The following is a 19,502-nucleotide window of genomic DNA, read 5'->3' as shown; positions in this document are numbered from 1 at the left end:
CCACAGCCGCCCCTTTAGTCTATAAGTGTCCACCCATCAGAAGAATCAAAACAGCTTTTCATAAAAATTAATCCAAGTTGTGAATCCTGTCATGTGAAGTCCATCGCTCTCTGTCTACTAACTTCTCTCATCGTGCACCGTGTTGTTGTTGTGATGTTGCTTCAAAATACAAGCGCATAAGCCGTCTGTCGGAGCTAGATCAAATGAATGACGTGTAATTGATACAAGTATTATTCTGTTTGAAATAAATAGTAGTTTCAGTTTTGTGCAAAAGGAATTAAAGGCCTGTCCTATATGGACGCTTGTCCCAGATTTAGTGTTTTTAGCAAGAAGCCCAGGCTATTATTCAAAGTTTTATGGTAAAAAAGCAGCAATCAGCGTTGGACGGGTCCTCGCACGTGAAGCGCATCAGATAGTGTTGCTCTGAATCACACACTTTCGACCCTGCATGAAATACTTGAAAGTCACACCCTGTGCAAAGGAGCATCCAGTAACGATACATTATGTCCCAGTACATCATGTTGAGAAAATTTATTTTAATCTCATGAGTGTCAGGGCATACTTCCTGTTGACAGTAGGTGGCGCTATGACTGTAACTGACTTTTGGCATGTAGATGTGTTGGGGGCGGGACCATTATCAATCACATAAAGTTTGGTACAGATGTGAGCATGTACACTTGTAGGTGTAACAACTTCCTGTTTCGTGGCGAATCATTGATATTCCACTCCACACCAAGGACTGCCCTGGTCGACCAAAACTCACCATTTGTACAATGACTGCAAGGCAAAAATTTTACATTTACAATTAAAATCTTCCTGTTGGTTTTTGACCCTCCTGGTGTGTGTTCAAATTGTTCTAAGTTTTCAAGAATGTTAAGGCCGTCAAAAATGAAACACATTTGCAGAAGTATTTCTTCAGTTCAGTATTGGAGTCAACATGCCATTTCCTGGGATCGAACTGTTAAGCTTGGGGTTGGCAGAGAAAGCACTTAAACACTGCACTACTGAGACTCACTGGTTCAAATTTTTCTTTCTCCATTGCTCTGGTTTTCATGGACATTAAATGCCTCTGAAGCACCAACAGAGGGCGCTCAATGACCAAACACTCCTGGCACACCACTATTTAGCTTATATATATATATATATATATATATATATATATGACCACAAATGTGCGGCACAGCACTGTTTTGCTTGTGCTCATATTTTCTGTGATGTGTAGTCCAGTGTACATGAATAACATGAAGACACAGAAGCAACTAATTGACACAGAAGCAACTAATTGGTAATATCTGTAATGGTTGATTTTATATTAATATTTTTATGTGAAAAAAATTAATGGGTTTCCATAGGAGCAGAGGCTCAACTTTCTTCTAACCTACTGCAAGCAGTTGTAAGAGCAGTTCAAGCCCCCCAGCACCAGCCGTCCCCCTCACCCTGCGAGGGCCGCACTAGTCGACCTGGGTGCCCCGCCGTGGATTCCAGTTTGAAATGAAAGGGACTTGCGGTTATGGAGATATCAAATGAATGTATGTCTATGGGAGTGTTATTTCATATACGATTAATAGCGCCACCTAGGGAAGTCATGCCAGATAAGGTCCCCAAGTTTGGTGTAGATCAGTCGTTATATATAGATATGACATCACTTCCTTTTTAGCTTTTTGCGTGAGGCATTTGTTAGCTTATAATTCCAACAGTTTTTGCATATCAATCCGGGTAGCACAAGCTTGTATGAGCTTCGTCCAGAGATGGTTCGTGCCAAGTTTGGTGCTGATCGGACTTGCAGTGTGGGAGGAGTTAATTAACTATTGAGTTAATAGGGTTTACAGTTTTTGCGATTTAGTGAAATGAAAACGTCATCGCACAAATGCGTGTCTTATACCATACGAAAATGAACAGGATTTACCACGGTATTTCAGCTTCGAATATAGTGCAACCTTTAAGCCAAATTTTTCAGATGTCATAAGGGCCCATGGGGAACAGTTGACCCAAATTTGGTATCAATCAGACTTGTTGTTATAGAGATATGAAATGAATGTAAGTCAATGGGATTTTTTTCCCGTCTTAAATCTGCAATAACAGTCAACTTTGGTCGCTGGAGTCAGGGGACTCCTTTGAACAATTTGGCTCAACTTTCATGTCAATCCAACTTTTTCGTGTTAAAATTGTTTTTTTCAGGTGTATAGAGTAACAGAGAGCTTGTTTGAGCCAATCTCTGTCTCAGATCATGGCCCAGTAATCATGAAAAGTAACTTTGGGCTAGACAGTCAATTCAAATACTGGAGGCTCAATGTCTCGTTAAAAATGTTTAAATTGTTGATGATTTTGTTCTGTTTTTAGCTCAATAGGCAGCCCATTCCAGATCTTAGCTCCCTTGATTGAAAAGGAAGTCTGGCCGAAGGAGATATTTTGCAATTCCCTGCAGTTGTATTTCTGGTTGACAATCCAACAGAAAGGTTTATATTAACAGTTTTCATATGGAATTTCATCACTTCATTTACTTCTGAGAAGTTTTGAGGTGAGAAATCAGCTGTGTAGATTTCGAATATTGACAGTTTTATGAGAAGTGATGGCGGAACAAAAATGTGCTTGTCGCTATGACGACAAGCTACGTACTATCTCTGGGTACTGTCTGCAATGGAAAACGGAGCAGGGCTGAGTAGAGTCCAGTCTATCCATTTGCGCTATGGTAGCATTTTCGGCAAGGCAGCATAGATCGTCAGAACACCGGCAACAGTTCAACGTTTAGTCCTAAAAGACGATGCAACTCCGACTCGGTTTGGACCTGGAAATTCACAATCACAACCTGTAAGTATGCTTTATTGGTTGTGAATTATATTTAGAATAAACACGGCAATGTAACTTCACAGACTGTTCAAGTGCAGAGTTGTTGTAAACGTAACACAGCTAAAGATATAACTATAATGCTAATGTTGCACCTGATGTGAAAGCTACTGAGCAAACGTTCAAATTGTTTGGCCAATTTTTATGTAAAATTGAGTTGAAATATGGTGATTTTTGTAGTGGTTTATGGTAAGATGTGGAACAATGATGTTGTGTGGTTGTGGACTTGTGAGTAACTTATACCATCTGCTAGGTTACAAATCCGTGTATGGTTCATTCTTTCATTATGATGTCTGGTTTTTGGTTTTTCCATTTTTCCGTTTTGGTTTTAAAACAGAAAAAACAAAAAGGACTTGGTTTTTTGGTTTTTCCTATTCTGTTTTGAAACGAAATAATAAAAGAACGGATAAATAATAAATAATAATAAAACACGGATTGTTATTGTTGTCGAAGTCTGAAGCGGCTTTGTTTCAGTAAGTGCGCTCACTTTTTGCAAAATCGATTTCAGCGGCTGTGGCTCAGGAGGTAGAGCAGGTTGGCTGTTAATTGAAAGGTTGGTGGTTCAATCCCCGGCTCCCCCAGGCTGTATGTCAAAGTGTCCTTGGGCAAGATACTGGACCCTGAATTGCCTCTGGTGGCTGTCTGCCAGTGTATGAATGTGTGTGAATGTCAGTTTCACTTAGGCTCAGTGAATGAATGGTGAATGCATATGTAGTGTAATAGCGCTTTGAGTGGTCGAAAAGCTATATAAATTCGGAGCATTTACCTTTGTGTTTGGGTCCTCACACATGACTTACCCTGACACATCACCCAGATGAAGGTTAGTTTTAAAGTAACCAACTGTTTAAAGTTTAACTAACAGTTTGCTAATTACTCATAAGGTAGATTAGGATAGTAGCTTTTGAGTCACATTAATGGAATTTACTTGCATGTAAAACAGGTAGATAGCTGCAAGGCATCAGTTACATGCTTACACCAGTGTAAGTGTCTGCTTTTCTCTCACTCATGTCTCTACTCACAGGCTAATGCCTCTTCATGCTCCCATCGCCCCTGTCATTATGATTAGCAAAAGAGGGAGAACGACTTGGAGGCATCACCAAACAGCCCCCATTTGATTTGAGATGATTTTATAACCTGCTGTTTATTGGCATTGCAGCACATCTATGTTAATGAAAATAAGACACGTGTGTGCATTTAACAAATTACACCATCTCGTGACATTATAAAGTCATGTTGTACAACTCTGTAACACTTTATTTTTTGCGCACAACCGCCGAAAACTTAGCATAGACTGAAAGTAAGTAAGAAAGTAAGCAAGCTAATGTTATAAAAACAAATAGTTAGCTGGAATGTTGCGTAAATTGGTAAACGATTTAGCCTAGGCTACTAAAGCAAACACCAAAACTTAACAGGAACTGTTAAGAATTGGAGCAATTTATGCTAAAAATAGATGGAAATCTGGCAACCTACATATTTCTCACCATTTCTTTGGGTCTGTATCAGTTTTCTTTTTCTGATCTCAACAAGTCTGGGCAAACTACTGAGTTGGCACTGATTTTCTTTTTATGATGTCAACATGTAGACTTATCAAAGTAATTACAGTATTTTTAGAATACAAAATATGAAGCCACTTTCTTCAACCCTATAAAATACAAATAACAAAATCCTATTTTGTATTTTAAATAGGGTAGAATAAGGGTAAGACGCCTCCCCAAAGCTCAATTTCTATTTTCTGACACATTAAAGAACATTTTTTTGTATCTTTAAGAAGGCCATGTTTAGGGCAACATATTATAAAGTAAAATAAATAGCTATAGTTGACAAATTAATTTGTATTTAATCAAATGTATTTTTTTGGGAAGAGGCATTTAAATATGCACTTGCCAGCTAGCTAGTTAGCTAGAAATGTGAGCATATGTGAGTTTATAATCTCAGAATTTTACCTCAGACTTTCTGATAGTGAAGTTGCTAGTTGGCTAAAAGGTCTATCCAGTATCTAAATAACATCTAACTTACAAACGATCAACCAAATTTTTTAGTTCAGTGAGACGAGGGGCAGCCAGAAGAAATGTTGAGAAAAAAAAATTGTGACATTTTGTGTTTTTTGTTAGAATTACCGGGGGGGGGGGCATCTTACCCCATGTTACCCTACATATTATAAATACATGTATCATAAATACTGCCCATCACTGCATGAGTGTGTGAATTATGCACTGTGACATGACAGCCTAACACATTGACTCTTGAAAGGATTGATTGGCTTCTGCTGCTTTGATTATGAACATTCTTTTTTAAATCTATTTCTTTTGAGTAACCCGACTCATAAGTGCAGTAATAAATCAGTGGCGTACACCTTTCACAGTGGTCTCATCCTCACTACATGGCAATGATTCTGAGTACCTCTGACACCTTAGTTACTTTTAGTAGCTTTGCTTAAATCTCCTAATTCCACAAAATTCTATGCCATCATACAGTATAACCCAGACCAAGATAAACTTTTTGAAGGGATGGATGGCTGGATAAACAGTGCCCCTAGTGACACCAGTGTGCAACTGGCCTGTTTACTGCTAAATCCCTTCCATGTGTATGTCACATGTTTGGAAGTGAAAATAGCAGTGTTATTTAAAATTAGCACCTAAAAATCATTTCTCAGCTGTCAGGGAGGTCATGAGAAAAGGACACTAATCATGGAGACACTTGCAAGAGACATTGTGGACACACCTGCAGCACTGGAGAACATTCCACTGCAAATACCAGGCACCACAGCCAGGTATTTAGCAACTCAAATGACATCTGTGTATTAAAGTGTGCCAAAAATAGTGACTTATTTTATGCCATGTGCCGTCATCTAATGTCAAGTAAGTCAACAGGCCATTTATGTATTACAGCAGAGCAAACCGTCAACCTGAACACCAAGGAATTTTTATGAAGCTCCAGGACAGCTATTAAATGAACGATGTATTGAGACTTTTGTGCAATTGCTGTATTTTAAGTGAAGAATTAACTTTAAATCTCAACTTTTGAGCCAATATGGACAACAAGTGTTTATAGTGCTCAGAAAAATGTAAATCTGGGCAAAACAATCTTCTGAAGGTGATCGAGTGCTATGATGACAGTCTTAACCCCTAAGTACATTATTTTGGAAATAAGAAAACATTTATAACTCCTCTAAGACATCTTAGTTTGTTTGTGAAAACAAGACAGGATCAAATCTGTGTGTATAGAGTTTCCCTCTAATTTCTTTTGTGAGCTCTTGGCGTTATAGACCACCAGAGAACATACATTAGCTGTAGAGTTCTCCTGGCAATAATCAGAATGAACTTATTTTGATCTTCATCACGGATTGAGGAAGCAGTGATTGCACAACGATCCAGAGAATAGCCAGGTCCCGGCTATTATAATAACTGCTAACTTCATGTTTACAAGTCAGCTAGTAAAAAGGCATGGGAATGTACATGGCCTAAAATGCTTATCGATTATTTTATATCATGTCATTTTGATGTGAACACAGACAATGATGGAAAAGCTTAGGTCATGTTAAAAAAGAAGAAGCAGCGAGAAATTCTATTTATTAAAAGTATCTTGCACTTCATTCTTGGTTGCTATTGTTTGTCAGGGTTTGTAATGTAATCATGATCTTGACTCAATAAAATCTGAAAAATTGTCAGGTGAAATAGACAAAACAGAAGACTTCATGTTTGGAGGCTTTTTGGGCTGCACAAAGGTCTATCTCATGTCTTTGTGTATCATTTTATAAAAATGTATCTAAGATTAAACCTGACATATTTGGTATCTGGTGAGACTTTGGGATCTCCACTACAATTCCAAATAAGCTTCTGTGAGTTTGAACAATATGTGGCAGAACATCATGAGTTTATTTTGACTGACACAACAGGGGGTTAGTGAGGTTAAAAAGATTATGTCAAATTAATGTACCATTGTAAAAATGCAGTCATTTGAGCTTTTTTACAATGCCAATATCCCAAATCACAACATACTTCATGTAATAGTATTACATGTACCAAGTATGTGTGGACAGTCCATACTGTCTACATCTCTATCTGAACAGATTTCATTAAGTGGCTGTCTCTATCTTGTCTGAACTCTCATTTTCCTCCCCCACTGTCAGTCTCTGTTTCTCTCATAGAGAAACTCACCTTAAACTTGCCGTGGAAGATGATATCTTGTAGAAAATGTGGAGCCTGTTGGTCAGACCTGGAGGTTGGAGAGAGATCAAATCCATCTTCTGCTTCCTCTGTCATTTTCTAGTCCCAGCAGGTAAAAAGCAAAGATCAACTTATCAAGTGAATTGCTTCAAAACAGAATAGTCTGGTTTGTTCTCTTCCTCCCTGTAGGTCTGTGTATCCTCTTTAAGATTTCTCAGTGTATGCCAGCATCCAGCATTAACAGCCCCTCTCCTGCCTCTAGTATTTTCTTGCTACTTGCCACTATTTTGTGCCTTTGCGTGTCTCTTTAAAGCTCTGTGTGGAGCTCTGTTTCTGTCTCACTGTGGAGTAGCTGAAGTGAGTCTGCAGCCTTGTTACTTGAGAAGACGTCTGTGAGCCATGATCTAAACTTAGACAACGATAAAACTCTGATGAACACAAGGTGCCCTCCCTCACTCTCTGTCTCTACTCAACTGTAATCAATACAAGATCAACCACTCCAATACACACTCCTTCTTTCCCGCTGACAAAATTGCTCACAAACCGAAAACATTCCCAAATAACATTCCCAGTCAGTTGAAGTGTGTGTATGTGTGTGTGTGTGTGTAACTTTTAAATAATTTTTCTGGAGACAGTGGTGCTACATTTAACATTCAAGCAGTGCAACAAGACAGTCAACATAAGGTAAAAAAAGACAACATAAGTGGCAAAACAGAACAAAAAAACATTGCCAAAGTCAGGACAAAAACCGTGTCCAAAACAAAAACAATGCTGTAGAACAGACAAAAACCGTGCCAAAGAAAAGACAAAAATTGGGTGTTGAAGAGCCTGACTGTCTTGGGCAAAATTATGAGGATTCAAACAGAAAACAGCCCTGCATTAAAACAGCACAGGGGGCTGTTGGTAGGGTTGTGTTGTTTAAGGTACTGGTGAAATACAATCCAGGAAGGCCAGTTTAATTAGTGAGGTTAAATGTTCATGAGATGCCAAAACTATGGAAGCCTACAGGGGACTGTTTTAAAATGTAAACTGTAAACACAGCATCATCATTTTCCACATTTGTATGTGTTATTTGAGTAAAAATGAAAATAAAAATGCGATAATCCAATTTCATGCCTTTTTATTTTCACATACTCGTATAGACGTTCTATGATCATATTAAATGAAAATGGAAAAGCTGTTTGACATTTAATTACCCAACTGTTCAGTGAAGAATATTCAAATGTATAGCGCCAATTCACAACAAGAATTATGTCATTGTGCTTTTCATTTATAGCAGGTGTAGACTGTACTCTTTGTGATATTATTTACAGAGACAAAACAATAGCCACTATTAGCACTTGGCGACAGAGGCAAGAAAAAGTATGTATATCGACACTCATAAATGGCTTTGCAGCGACCACTTAGGGTTAGTTAAATGGAGTGTATTGTGAATTGTATAGAGGGGTATGGATCCTACGCATAGCTGTATAATAAATGGGGCCCCGGGACAGCAGAATAAAAGTCCAACAAAGTCTTGATAGAATCACTGCATGGATACTCAAAATACTCAACCTAAAATGAATCTAAATGAATAATTTAACTTCTGTTGGCTTTGACCATAAAAAAATTCTATTATATACAGTATTTTCTTTAGATCACCTACCAAGAAACACAAATAGTAATAATACTTCTACTTAACTTTACAGTTGCATAGGGAATGCATAAGAAAGACAAATTGACAGAAACATTATGCATGACACATTTCTGGGGGTGAGGGTACATGTGGGAGTGATCATACAGCTATGGTACATACAACTTTAGAATATAGACTAAATACAGTTTGAGTAACTGACTTCATTGCTGTCAGGTTTGACATTTTTCCTCAAGTATATTAAAAATTAACCAAAACATTCACGGTTGAAGGTAATTTTCCTCTGTGAAGCTGTTCCAGGAAACTGTCCTTTCTTCGATAATTGTTTACATTTTGAGAACTAAGATCCAGAAACTTTCTGTACAACCTCTTATTCCTGACACTTCAATCCCAAAGGCTTATGTAATGCAGCAGCAACATCCGCACTGAAGTGTATTTTTAGACTTTGAAAGTTAAAAAATATACAGAGAATCAAGCAAAGGAAAGCAGGGACCTTGTAGAGCACATGCCGACAAGCTCCCAGGGGATATCATGTGTCTGACTCGATGCTGGGAGCAAGATGTAGGGGTCAAGGGTCAGTTCTCACAGGAAACAGAAGGAAGTGGTGTTTCTGTTCACATACTGTAACTCGGCTTTTCCAAGAACAATTGCCAAAACTTTTGTGCACCAGTAAAATTAGCTTTTGACTACTCTGGATTTTAGATCAGGTCAGTTCTTTTTTTATTTTTAAACCTGTCCCTCCCTGCAGCCTGGTATACAGTATGAGGAGCCATGTTGAGCCAGACCAAAGAGAGTTTTATTATACTCCTTTGTCTTCTTTATTATTTAAATATTTATGAATTAATTTGTCAACGGGCAGGACAGGGGGGCAGAAATGGGGATGAGGGGGCACAAACACAGAGACAGGACAGCACCTGCAAAAGAATGGGCATGGGGGGTGGGGACAACAGGAAATAAATGAGGAAAACACCAATTGCATAAAGCAAAGACACCTCCAAGAGAACGGGGGGGGGCTTGTACAGGAAAAAAAGAGGGGGGGCAACAGGAGACAACCAGCCGAACAGCAATAAACACACCTAACCATGGATGACACTGAGAGGATGGAAGATGTTCTGAAGAAAACCACAACAGAGCTAGGTGATCTCACGACTAGACACACACAGCTTAGCCCAGAGTCTTTTCAGAAGAATGAAGACAAGAAAAAGTTTTACACTGGACTGTAGGATTCTACTGTGCTTCACTACAGATACCTGCATTCACTAAGGGGGAGAAATAGCTGTTAGCATAAAAGGTAGAAGAAACTAGAAAAATAGTTGCTAATGTGTATATTCATGTGGAAAGGGTTATTGGAGTGAGGAGGAAATATCAAATTTTGCAAAGTAGGGCCATGCGCCATCAAACACATGGCAACAAAACCAGGCGAGTCACTGACATTGATTGATAAGATTGGAGTTATTTGCTGTGCCTTGTCAAATTTGTCAGTCTGCGGTCCCATTGGAGTGAAAAAATATGAAATCAACAGAACATGGCATAAAAACAGGTCATGGTTGGTAAAGTAATACTCAACTTAACAAGTGGTTAATTCGTCATTCTAGTGTAAAAAGGAACAAAGCCAGTAGTAGTAGTGCACACTAATGCAATAATTGACAAAAAGTCTGAGGTAAACCTCTTATCATCAGGAATGGTATGACTTTTTCTGTCTAAGAAAACATGCTCAGCTGAGTGTTTGACATTTCCTATGATATAAATAAATTGACAGCTGTTGAAATGAAAACTTTGGACGTTAATGATAAATTATATATTGAATGTTGATAAACTAACAGAATAGTAGCATAACAATACATTGTGATTTTAGTTATTGTTTTGTGTAACCTAGGAGTTAAGTCCACTCAGAAAGTACTGTGGAGTCCTACAAAGATTCCCATGTAGAAATAAATACCAGATTAGCTGCAGTAGCTTTGATTGAATTTAGAACTTCAAAGTTCAGATTTTAATGAATCCACAATGTGAGTCTTTGCCTGGACTTGGAAGTAGTAAGCATGGCTCCTGTCCAGTGTAACATCATCCAATTCAATTCAATTCAATTCAATTTTATTTATATAGCGCCAAATCACAACAACAGTTATCTCACAGCGCTTTTCATAAAAGAGCAGGTCTAGACCGTACTCTATGATGCTATTTACAGAAGCCCAACCGTTCCCACCAAGAGCAGCACTAGGCGCCAGAGGCAAGGAAAAACTTCCTTTTAAGAGGCAGAAACCTCGAGCAGAACCATGGCTCAGGGTGGGCGGCCATCTGCCTAGACCGGTTGGGGTGAAGGAGAGAGAGAGAGAGAGAGAGACAGAGGGAGAGAGAGAGAGAGAGAGGGCAAGAGAGCAAGAGAGCAACAGAGAGATGGAAGGAGAAAGTGGGGAGGGAGGCAGCTTACACAATATACACACAGAGGTACAGACAGTAAAGGTGATGTTGCTATAGACTAAATGAAAAATTGTACAGATATGTATAGTAGTGTTAATGATAACAATCGTAATGTTAATGATTATAATAACAATAATAATAATAGGACAAGTAACAATAGTTGTTGTAGCAGAGGGTGTCGAGCAGGAACACGGGGGCAGCAGGTGACCCGCAACCACAGATCCAGACTCCACAGCTCCAGAGCCAGAAACACCTGCAGGAAGTGATAGGAGGAGAGAGGAGAGGGACGAGAAAGCACAAGACTACCAGAAAGGGGAGAAGTTTAGTTAGTAACATGCATTAATGGGATGAGGTTGATGATATATCATCAGACAAAGGACTCCCTCTGTATGCATTCTGCTTTTATCATATATCATATATGACATATGATAAAAGCAGAATCCCTACTCTCCAGCACACAAGTGTAGATTTACTTAATCTTCCATGCAGTGTGGGCACCAAAATTCACAGTGAAAAGAACATGTAAACAACCACCGTTGCTAATTTTTTCTGACTATTTCACTCATTCTTAAATCAAGTCAGATTTTTTATGTGACTACAAAACTTGCAGTTTTCATTAGATGAGTTGCTTCCTGTTAGCTGATTTCTGTGGACATGGTTACCATATAAAGCAACTGAGATGAAGCTTTAGTAACATTTCTGATGAAGACTATAGGCTTTGGAGTAGAAAAATATCAGTTTATGTGTATGTCTATCCATGTAAACAAGTGCATGCCAATCTAATGGGGCTATTTTCCTATCTTAAGAGTGTGGTCCTTAAATATGAGAGTATGACTCATTGATTTCGCATTCAGATTTTGTAATTTTTTTAGCGGCACTATGCGCCTGCAACAGGGCAGGGATCATTTCATTTTTCAGCACAACAACTAGCATTCTATTGGTTGACAGGGTTATTGCACAAAAAAAGATATGAAATAGTGTATGTGAGTGGAGTGTATGTGTTCTATACATAGACACTGGATACATACTGATCTAACAGACATCTAGAACTGTATATTTTGCTTAATTTACTAATTAAAAGATAATATTAATATTATTTACAGACTGTGTGGTTTCCCTCTCTTGTCACTTAGTGTTGAGCCAGGTTGTGACAATAGTTAAGTGAAATTATGATTTTACATGTCGAACATCACGTTTATAATGAACCGCCATATTACCGTTATCTCACAAATCCCAGTTCCATGACAGTCGCATGTGACAGTCCCATCAGACGAAGCTCCATGAACATAAAGTACTACCCTATTTAGGGAAATGACAAAAAGTAACTTTTGAACACACACTTTAATTTAAAGTAAAATTTTAAGACATGACTTGTAGTTGCAGTGTTTGATCATACTTTCACTGTGTTACCTGAACAAGTGTGTTTTAGAAAGTGGCAGTTGCTGTCATTTCCCTTTATTGAGTATGGTACTAAACAAAAGAATTGATATGTACAATACATTTGATCACCTTTTTTTACATGTCAGCTGGGATAGGCTCCAGCCCCCCCGCGACCCTGTACACAGGATAAGAGGTTGACGATGGATGGATGGATGGATCTTATGAAGATCAAAGCAACTTTGTCTGAACCATGACGTGCGTTTGGTAGCGCTATAGAGCACCCTGGCCACACCCAGGCCAGGGTTTCACCAGTTGCAATTTTCACCAGTTCTGACAAGTGTGCAAACACCGTTGGTGCCCTTACACTTTCGTGCTCGGGCCCTACTTAATGTTCTGTGTTCTTCTATAAATCCAAAAAGTCTCACACACAGTCCAGGTTCATACAGTCATGCTCCTGATCAATCCTAAGCTCCATCAGAGCGTCTTAATCTGTGGTTGGCAATAGGCGGCCCGCGGGCCATAACCAGCCCGCCAGCAAAAATGTCTGGCTGCGGCCAGATTGATTTCAATGCAGAAAAATTAAAAATAAATAAAATGATAACGGCTGGTGCTAAAATAGATATCAGTCATGACGGCTACAGTTACTCACACAATTACTTCCTCTTATTGTGCCTCCAAAATAAAAGCGTGAGAATATTTTTTGCAGCATCTGCTTTATGTCGAGTTTATTGAGAGCTTAGTAAACGTGCGATTAGATTCCCCTGAATTTCCTCAGAGAAATGAAAATAAGTGTCCAGGTTTATGAATGCGGATCAAAAGCCAGGACACACACACACACTGCAGCACAATGTGTGTGAGTCACACGTGCTGCATGTTTAGTTGGATGGTGGTTGGGTGGATGATTTATGTGTACATAATTATTTAGATACTGTCAGAGCCAATCTGCACATCACGCCAAAGTGGCTCCTGTAATCGTGACAAAACAGTGCAAACACCACCTGATCAAATTATTAGGCTGTAATATTAACCAGAGGCTCCTCTGAATTCAGCACTAACCTGCTGTATTTTATGTTGTAATATAGTAACAATGGTGCCCATTATGTAGTCTGCACGTCATTCTAACAGTATAGTCCTGTGACAACAGTTGGAGGCTACATTTGAGAGACATTTAGCCTAATGCATGTGGTGAAGATTAGTATAGCAAGATTACCTGATTACAGCTTGTGTGTCTGTATCTCTTTTTATGCAATTTCAGAGAGACAAGCAGTGGGGAGACAGACCATGATGAACAACCTGTAGTTAATGTGTCCACTGCGCGGTTAAAGCCTTCAATGTGTACACACACACACACACACACACACACACACACACACACACACACACACACACACAGACGAAGAGAACAAAATTAATCTTTAATAAAATAATTTTTTGCCAATAGGTCCCTTTGTACGCTGCTGCTCGAGTCCTTTCTAAGACCAAAAAAGAGGATCACATCACTCCAGTTCTGAGGTCTTTACACTGGCTTCCTGTATGTCAAAGAATTAATTTCAAAATCCTGCTGTTAGTTTATAAAGCACTGAATGGGGCCAAAATACATTACAAAATACATACACATCTTCTGCTTTGTTACGAACAATCCAGACCTCTCAGGTCGTCTGGGGCAGGTCTGCTTTCTGTCCCCAGAGTCAAAACTAAACAAGGAGAAGCAGCGTTCAGTTATTATGCTCCGTATATCTGGAACAAACTCCCAGATAACTGCAGGTCTGCTGAAACTGTCTGTTCTTTTAAATTAAAACTGAAGAATTTTCTTTTTACCATAGCTTTTAATTAAATATTTAAAATTCTTCTTTTTACCACTGCCTTTAACTAGTAGATTGATAACTTACACTGCACTGTAACTTTTACTGTCCTGTTTTCTTTGTTTTTAGCTTTTTACCATAGCTTTTAATTAAATATTTAAGATTTTTCTTTTTACCGCTGCCTTTAACTAGTAGATTGATAACTTACACTGCACTGCAACTTTTACTGTCCTGTTTTCTTTTTCTTTGTTTTTAGCTTTTTACCATTGCTTTTAATTAAATATTTACACGGTGAGAAATGAGTAGGTAATTAAGTGAAAAGATAATGAGAGTGAGATTGAACAGAGTGAAGGAAGTGGTTTTAAATCTCGCGCCTGAGTGATTTGCAGGAACCTCTGTCCACCTGTAAACATGCAGGTGGGTCCAGAGTATAACTGGATCAAAGCGGCCTGCGGACAGACATGTCCTGGTTTCTCTATAGTGTCGGAGGGTTTTTGGAGTTTCAGTGGACCCAAAGATTGCTATGGACCCGAGTACAAACTAGCTAGAGAGAGTATTTTAAGTGTACTTCCCTGTTTATTCTCTTTTCAAAATAATTGTAACTCAATTATTTGCTCAACCCCTCAGCCTGTTTTTATTTTCCATTTAACTCTTTTAACCCTGATTTAACACTGCACTGTAACTTTTATTATTTTTTAATGTGTATTTTTTCAATTTCCCTATGTTGCTTTTAAACTTTTCTATATTTACCTGTTGCTTTTATGTTTTATGTAAAGCACTTTGAATTACCCTGTTGTTGAAATGTGCTATACAAATAAACTTGCCTTGCCTTTGTATGCATTTCCTTATAGATCATTAGTTTGTGTGACTGTAGTGTATAACTTTGGTTGTGTTTAGGTGTAATTTTGGTATGAATGACCATAATTAAACTCTGTTAAAGAAAACAAAAAATCTGGACCTCACACATTTTTAAACCCTGGTTACAGCCCTGGCAAGATTATCTGAACTGTATGCACTCACATGGCACCATACCTGCTTTTGCATAGTCAAATTCCATTCAGAGTAGAACCTAGAGGTCTTAAGTTCAACCTGGTCATGACTGGTAAAGGGCTGGACCACTCAGAAAGGTTTTTGCCTAGAAGAAGATTCTACATTTGAGAACTTGGTGAATTCCACAAGTTCTCTTAAATGAATCTTATGTGAATGTGTTCTCATTAGTGGTTCTTGCATGACTCTGCGTTAAGATGTACTTTTGTTGTTGTACCACAAGAGGTCATCCTATCCTGTAGTATCAACCTACTTAACCCAGTTGTAGAGAACAGAACACTGAGGAAATGTGCTGCACAAATGATATAGCCTATCTTTGGAGATTATAAACAGAATGTCTTCAGTAGCCTACTAATTGTACTTCGGTGACTCCTGGATGCAGTGTTTCAACTTTTGAAATTTTGTGATTGTCTTAATTTTCAGACTACTGAGAGGCACTTTTGTTTGTAAAACATTTAACAAAACTACAAATTAGTGTAAAACTGTTTCAACTTGACACACCCATCTGAAATAAACACAGGGGAAATACTAAACACAACTGAAACTAAACTAATGTAAAAACGGTATTTGACTTGAAACGCCTCAGTGATGTATTTGATCGACAACATCTCAGACATCTCACTTGACGAAAATAATCGCAGCTCGGAGTCAGACGTAGCCTACTGTCATTTCCCCTTCAGAATAAAGTCCAAAACATGTCAATTAACGTTAAACCGTAAATCCTTGCGACTGCTAAAAAATACCGTGTCATTTAATGTTTCCTGATGAAAACGAATTCATATATATCAATATTTTGGTCCTTGTTGTCAGTATGCGCAACATAGTCTCTAAGAGGGATCTGTTCTGGAAACGATTACCGGAAGTGTCGAGGTTTTCTTTTATCAAACTTGACTCTCAGAATAGACACAGTATGTCTCCAACCAGCGCCCAACTAGAAAAAGGATTTGACCGTGAAAGAAGTGGAATGGTTTAGCAGTTTGGACTGCGCTTGTTCCTCTGAGGAAGGAGATAACAAGAGTTCCCGTATAGCGTTCACGCTTACAGAGGGTCACGCGCTGCCTGGAGTCAACGCGCACGGTAAGAAGATGGCCGGTCCCTTTAGCTTCGGGTTAGTTGAGGAAGTTTCTCTGGCTGTCCGCCGGCACAGACGCAGCTTGTTTTCACTTTTTCTTCGGTTGTGGTTTGTGGTTTATGCAACGCTGGCAGCTCCAAACAGCGAATTAAGAAAGACTGTTTTTACTCTGCCGGTGGAACTTTGAAAACTGTTTTCTGTTCTGGATAATACATAAGTTCTAGTTTTAGGCTGTAGTTTCCCACAGGAAGTTAGAGTGTGTGTGATCAGCTGTGAGTTTAAGACCTTAGGGTAAACGTAGGCTACCTATTAAGCTCACCAAAATCTACACTTAGACATTTAGAACATAAGATAGGCTATTGATTTCAGCCGGAGAAGTGATGTTGAAGTGAAATATTAATGTCATACAAAAGTATTTAACTTCATTGAAATGCTTTTGGAATTTTAAAAGAAGATACATCTTTAAATGTAAAAACTCTGGCTGTGCTAAATGGGTACATTTCGGTACTCTTTAAGCACACAATTGAGTTCACAAGAATTTGTTTTATTAAAAACGATTGTTTATTGAACAAAGAGCTTTGTAGGAATAATTGAAATAAGTTTTATGTGAAAAGTAAAAAGTAAACAATTCAGTAAAATCAAGCAACAAATCATCAAAATCGATTATTTTATTCACATTGAAGGGACATTCAAGTGTATTACATTGAGCAGTAAGGGAGACGGGCGATACAGGCATTTCTGTCTGTATCTGGGAGATCTTTTAAGCCAGTGCGTTCAAAATGTGATACAAACTAGTAAAATGTGTCTGCTATTAAATTATGTAACTGTTATCTCTGCAACACAGACAGACAATGAATGGTCTCAGACTCAAGGAGGAAAACATTACAATTCACCCCATAGCCTGGGTTAGCTGTAACATACACAGAGGGAGAAAAATGAGAAAAACATATTGAGAGAGAGAGAGTGTGTGTGTGTGTGGGGGGGGGGGGGATCAATGTATCTTATTTACTGTCAGTGACAGAGTGACATAGTAGTGAACATAATACAATTCAACAGAAAACCAAGTTGTTTTTTGTTTTTTCTGTTTTAAAACCAAAACAGAAAAATTTTGATTTTGATATTTAATGTGTCCGATTTGTGTAGCTTTGTGTGTTACATTTGATAAACCTGCAGCAGATACCCTTGGGTGCCTTATTAAATGTAATGAGCTTGAACATCAACATAAGTGGGTTTTTAGTTAGAAAAACAGGACAATATTATATAGCTGCAGTACCGGAGGCTGCAGCTCACATTAATTCACATTAATTGTGCAAACTCTGAGGTCTCAGAGCTGATCGAATGCACCTGTAGTAAATAGGTTCCTATACAGCGTAAGCCTCCTAATACCTGTGCCCACAACACCTTCTACAGGCCTTCTGATAGCCTAAATCATATCTTGCATTCATGGAAACATCATTAATAAAAGGTTACAAATGTAAAAGTTGTTTTGTATGGCTTGAAGAAATGTGTTGTAACAATATAATAAGAGAACCTGAATCCACTGTCATAATTTGAAATCAGTAGAGTTTTAGTAGTAAAAGTGAAAACAAAAGGCTGAGCAAAGCAGTAAGCTGCAGGAGCTGGCAGGGCCACATGCTTCACATCTGGAATGATGCTGCCATCAGCTCCTCTTGCTCCTGTAAACACAACATGGTAGAAAGTTACTGATAGCCTATTCCCAACTGCCATAAACCTACTGAACTCTGAGATCGCCTCAGCATGATAACCTCTCTGGCATGTAACAGTAATTATGGCAATGTGCAATACACTGTTTACTAATATGTGCAATATTAATCTTGCTGCTGGACACCACTTGAACAGTCAAGTTAGCTCTTATTATATTATATTATTTTTCTCTCATGTGAAATTTACTTTTGAACTAGTATTACTCGATATATATTTATTGAGAATTTTAATGCACCTTTGGGTTGTCACAAAAGTACTACTACACAAAAACAAAAAAGGGCTTGACTCTTGAATGTGAGCAGGGCCTCACAGGTTAAAAATCCATGCAGCTGGAGACTCAAACTCAGAAGCGGCTGTCATACAGCTTATTTCTCTATATAACTAATTACTTTACCCAACTCAGGAACATGGCCATTACACCCAGCTAAGTTACCTGTCTTTTCCGACACGACAACCGCAACCACCGCCGCTTCCCCCTCAACCCTGTCCCTCAGTCCGGGTGGAGACATTTATTTTAGTGACACAGTGACTCTGTTACATTTATCTAACTGGCTATTTGGCAAGTGTACCATTAACATTGCATAACATCAGGTAGCTGATGAGGTGGGCCATTAACATTACTTTACGACTGCTAATTATTGCATAAATAAAATACTAGAATTTCACTCAACAAATGGAGCACAACTTCCGGAAACCGGAAGGTTGCCGCTTGATTGGTACCCATCTCCCAATCAGTGATATCAGTGAGGTGAGGTGCCTACACTGAGCCCAAAGGATACTAAAGAACAGTACCCACCCAGCCACAGCCTGTTCACCCTGCTGCCTTCTGGGAAGAGAGATAGTTTCAGCTGCCGCACCACCAGACTGCAGAGCAGCTTTCCCCCCCAAGCTATCAGGCTCTTAAACACAAATTCATCCTCAGCACTGCTCCAGTGATCATTGAATATAGGTTATTTCTGTTTTCCATATTTAGGGCCTGAGCCCGAACTGTGCGAGGTCCCTATTGAAATTGAAGGGGTTTTGTTTTTCTTTTTTCCTTTGTCTGCAAAGTAAGCTCATTTTTGGCGGCCATGCTCGAAAATTCACCAAACTTTGCAAATATGTCAAGAGTGGCGAAAAATTACATATTTTATGGGTCCTGCGCATGGGCGTGGCAAAAAGGCTCGCTAGCGGCACCTACAAAATTGGAAAAGAATTTGCCTCTCTGCCACGTTCAACCTACGTGCACAAAATTTTGGGGGGACATATATCAAGACACACACAAAAGCCTCAAGAACCCACACCCATAACGCAACAGGAAGTCCACCATTTTTAATTGCAATGCAATTTTAACCCATTTTATACCATTTAAAGGATGCATACTTTAACATCCTCCAAGAGAATTAATCCGATCAACTTCAAATTTTCGCTGTGCA

The 19,502-nt window shown here is 38.7% G+C and overlaps 2 protein-coding genes across 7 annotated transcripts in view; one reads left to right on the top strand and one right to left on the bottom strand.

The window, feature by feature from the left end:
- The window catches only part of LOC119893116 (anoctamin-1-like), a 70,650-nt gene extending 63,186 nt beyond the window's left edge, over positions 1–7,464 (bottom strand). The window contains exon 1 of the mRNA XM_038705068.1: positions 7,002–7,464. Within this exon, the coding sequence (XP_038560996.1) occupies positions 7,002–7,106 (105 nt within the window). The 5' untranslated portion in view covers positions 7,107–7,464. The remainder of the gene's footprint in view (positions 1–7,001) is intronic.
- Positions 7,465–16,157: 8,693 nt separating this feature from the next.
- LOC119894408 (A-kinase anchor protein 13-like) overlaps positions 16,158–19,502 on the top strand; it is a 184,601-nt gene continuing 181,256 nt past the window's right edge. For 5 of the 6 annotated variants that reach the window (XM_038707143.1, XM_038707144.1, XM_038707142.1 and 2 more), the window contains exon 1: positions 16,160–16,367. The gene's annotated coding sequence lies outside the window, so the exon portion shown is untranslated. Of the gene's footprint in view, positions 16,368–19,502 lie in introns of all 6 variants that reach the window. The other variant, XR_005442918.1, reaches the window with a different exon arrangement.

The sequence above is a fragment of the Micropterus salmoides genome, unplaced genomic scaffold (assembly GCF_014851395.1).
Source record: "Micropterus salmoides isolate LMB-PRFRI ecotype aquatic unplaced genomic scaffold, ASM1485139v1 Ms_hic_scaffold_8, whole genome shotgun sequence".
Taxonomy (NCBI): domain Eukaryota; kingdom Metazoa; phylum Chordata; class Actinopteri; order Centrarchiformes; family Centrarchidae; genus Micropterus; species Micropterus salmoides.
The sequence above is the reverse complement of the archived record's forward strand: the minus strand, read 5'-3'. Positions and strand labels throughout refer to the sequence as shown.